The 3,767-nt window shown below is 50.3% G+C and overlaps 2 protein-coding genes across 2 annotated transcripts; one reads left to right on the top strand and one right to left on the bottom strand.

Moving 5' to 3' along the window:
* Positions 1 to 198: 198 nt before the first annotated feature.
* LAESUDRAFT_718618 (uncharacterized protein) lies at positions 199 to 988 on the top strand (the record flags this gene model as incomplete). Its single annotated transcript, XM_040907467.1, has 2 exons — positions 199 to 597; positions 650 to 988. The coding sequence occupies 2 exons, from the start codon at positions 199 to 201 to the stop codon at positions 986 to 988; spliced, it is 738 nt and encodes a 245-aa protein (XP_040757277.1).
* A 1,805-nt stretch (positions 989 to 2,793) lies between these two features.
* On the bottom strand, positions 2,794 to 3,692 carry LAESUDRAFT_667862 (uncharacterized protein; the record flags this gene model as incomplete). The annotated part of the gene is made up of 2 exons (XM_040905338.1): positions 2,794 to 3,255; positions 3,318 to 3,692. Coding segments are annotated over 2 exons (837 nt in total), but the record flags the coding sequence as incomplete, so codon positions are not given.
* Positions 3,693 to 3,767: the final 75 nt, after the last annotated feature.

The following is a 3,767-nucleotide window of genomic DNA, read 5'->3' on the forward strand; positions in this document are numbered from 1 at the left end:
CAGTTTGCGGCACCCTTTCGCGCGGACGATCATCTCCCTGCTCTCTTCTCTGATACGCCGAGTGCCACCGGAGTTGCTGAACCATCACCGGAGGCATTACCAACGTCACACGAGGCCAATATTATCCCTTCTTTTCTCAATCCTGACTCGCAATCGCCTTCCCTTCAACATCTCTTCCTCGTAGGTTGTAACCTGCCCATGTCGACGTTTGCTCGCGCATTCCCCAATGTAAAGAGGATCTGCTTACGTCAAGTCACTGCCACCCTTCCTTCGCGGGCAGATGACATGTGCTGGTCGCATCTGGACTTCCTTGATATGGGGAACGTTGAATTTCGACATCCTTGGATAGTGACTTGCAAAGTCCGACACCTAGTTTTGCACCTTCATCGTGCGGTCGGATCGCCGAAGGCCCCGGTGTCTGTGATACAAAACGCCATGCCCGTCGTGCTTGAGCTGGAGATCAACTTGCAGCTGAATGCCAAGTTCTGGAAGAGGGTGGCCCTTGTTGCTACACGACTGCGGTATTTGATCATTATTCTCAAGTGGGACGAGGAGTCCTCCTTGGATGAGTACTCTCGAACACTTAAGGGCTGGAAGGTAGGGTCCTCAAAGTCAGCTATCGCACTCATTAGCTAATGATTCTTTGTAGTCGGAATTGCCTGCCTTCATGCATGCACTGAAGATCAGTTGCTTGCGAATCTGCTGCCCATCTCCGTTTCCTGCCGCTCAAGATATTTTGCAAGACGTGCCTCAGGCCTTGAAACACGTGATTCCGACCCTGTGTTACGTAGCCTTGGAACACCACCATTCATCAGCGCATAGCGACTGGTATGACGGTCGTTATGACGGGTGGCAATCTGAAAGCACGTGGTGGCGTATCACGACAGTTGGGAATGATAAGTCACACTCGAAGGTGGCAACTGATATCGGTGAAAGGGTCGATGCCTATATGAAGTCTGCTGAATTCGAATCTTCTCTGGCTCTGTAGATCCGTCGTGGCAATGTGTCCATCTGGAATCATCGGAAAGGACAGTATGTATGAACACGACAATCCTTTCCCGACGCCTCTTATCAGATACAGGCGCATCTACTGCGCTGATACATTAAAGTCTGGACAGCGTTCTCCATTGTCGCTGACTTCGTTCATCGCCGTCTGTATGGCGCAGCCATTTTCGGATAGCGCGTAACACATAACTTCAACTCGATAAATTTGTGTAAGTTGTATACAGTTGTCGATATTTCTGCACTCCGAATATGATTCAGAAAGTATGGGCGGGACCTGATAATCGGGCACAGCGGGGCGCAGTGATCCCTGCGAGAGTCGTCACGATTCATCACCACTCGTTATCACTCGAAGACCATCATCTGGGATGCAGGGCATCGATCGACGTCTAAGGCAGCATTCGATTTTCCTCTCTGAACTTACGAGAGCATATGGGCGACTTTATTTCACCGTCCAGCCGAAAGCTTCGATGTGCAACGACACCGCTGGATGCTAGCTATATTATATGAGCAACTTTGTCACGCTGGCCTATCTCCATGGCTAACAATTGAATCTGCTGCTTAGAGAGAACAAGTGCTTTCCTGCCGACATACTATGTCTGTACACTATAGGCAGGCCCGCGCTCGGTTACCGTGCGTGCACGATTCACCACGGAATTGTCATCGTACGCTTCGAGTTCCCGTTCAACATCTGGTGGTGCATCCATATACCTTCCTTTTCGCGCTTGTTCTCGACTCTCAGCCTGTCGCAGCGGATCATGCAACAATCACATCGAATGGGCGAGCGTTGCAACGCGGAGAAACGCAAGATCGGAAACTACTTCTCGACGGCGATCTACACATTATTACGGTGCAAGTACCATTTGTGCGACGGGTGGTTTGAAATCCAGACGGATCGGAAGGTGCGTTGGTAATCTATCCTTTATCGTGTTGGTGGTTGATCGGATGCCTGGGCGGATTGGTGCTAGAACACGAGGTACGTTGTGACGGAGGGCGTGTGGCAGAAGGACGAAGAGTGGAACCCGGCGGAGAACGGCGGGTTTGTTGCGCACGGTACGACGATGGTGTGTCGGGGAACGCGTGTGCTACGATGGATCCTGTCAATCTCTGGGGCTATTACAGCTTGTATGCTAACTCACAGGGATCACACGAACTGGAGGTAGCAGAAGGAGGCCATCTGGCGGCGGTAGGATGCCTTCGTCCCTGATCCAGCGAGAAAGGGCGAGGACAAGGTTCCCTCCAGCGCTGTCGCCAATGAGGAAACTTTGTCATGGTTGTTCTGCGAAGCAAGCGCCACTCGCCGTCTCAGATCATCCTCACCCTGCTTGTGTTGAACATCATCGGCGAAGTCTCTGACATTGACAGGTTCCAAGTGTTCTGGCTCCTGGCCCTTCGGCGACTGCGACACAGACTGTTGTGGAATCGCAAGTAATGGTTTCAAATCTAATTTCAAAATTCAAGCCACGACTGTCTACTTTCTTGTAATATGCTCCTCAGCTGATTCGTCTTCTCATTGCTGACCCTAGTCGAGAAGCCATGAGACTGGAGGTCCTAGTAGGATGTTTTTCGATATTCTGACTGAAACCTTTGCTCTGAAAGTCGTAAACCGCACGCTTAGCTTAATTTGCTTGTCAACAGCCATGCATTCTCGAGAATGTACTCCGTGAAAACAAATTCATCGCGAGAATTATGATCAGTACCAGGATGTCGCAGCATCGGCCGCTGGAAGAGGACGTGTAGAGCCATCCTTCACTTCGGAAAATCTGCGAGCAATGCTAAATGCACATCGGATCAGTATGTCAACATAAGGAGATGAGGTAAAGCAACAAACGCCAAAACCGCTTCGGAATGTGCCAAGTCCAACGCTGGTTGAACATTCAGAGATGACCGCTCTTCTTCATTGAGTCCTGCAAACCACATTGCATCGTAACAGTTTTGGGGAAGCCCTGGGACAGGGTCTCCAAGACGTTCAAGTCTATTCGAGCCCCGGCGACGATACCGAGGGAATGCACCACGTCTCGGTTTTCCTTCGGCTGTGAATCTGCTCGATAAGTGCATCCAATCGAATACTCTCAGCCACTTCTCAAGTCCAGCAGAACGCCAGCGCAGCCTCGTGACAACGTATCTGACCTTGCCTCGTGAGTGGTCGGATTCGTCGCCACTCATGGCCGTGTAAGGAATGGTATCCCAAAACCTTTGGAAGCGTGCCAGATCTGCATGTGTGCCAATCGCATTTGAACGTCGTTGACGAAGCTAGTTCATTTTCGAGAATTGATGAGGTTCACAGACATGACATTCAATAACGTAGGACATACTGCACGACGTCTATGTTCGCGATTCTCTTCAGTCAGTCTATCAAGTTCCGCTTCTGTTGGTTCTTGGTCACCGCGTGATTGTTTCTTGTACTGCGCCCGTAAAGTGTTCAGATGGACAGTGAACATTCGTTGAATCTTCATTCTATCTTGACAATCGGACCAGCCAGTATTCATGAAATCCTCCGAGAAAGCCGCTGCTGCTTGTTTGTTCCATTTTGAGTTGGGTGACCCTGCCAAATGAACTCGAAAGTCTGCTCTCGATGGGCCGACATGTTTCTTCATCTCGAAGGCTTGTACTTCCTCATGTGATACAACCGGGATGGGACTGTCGACGAATTCACGCCCCAGCATTCGGCTAGCATGAATTCGTATCTTGGCCTATAACAGGATGTTGAACACCTGCAATCTGGCACAAGTTGGAAGCACATCCTCACCTGCAGTTCAAGAGTA

This window comes from Laetiporus sulphureus (assembly GCF_001632365.1).
Source record: "Laetiporus sulphureus 93-53 unplaced genomic scaffold LAESUscaffold_195, whole genome shotgun sequence".
NCBI classification, from domain to species: Eukaryota; Fungi; Basidiomycota; class Agaricomycetes; order Polyporales; family Laetiporaceae; genus Laetiporus; species Laetiporus sulphureus.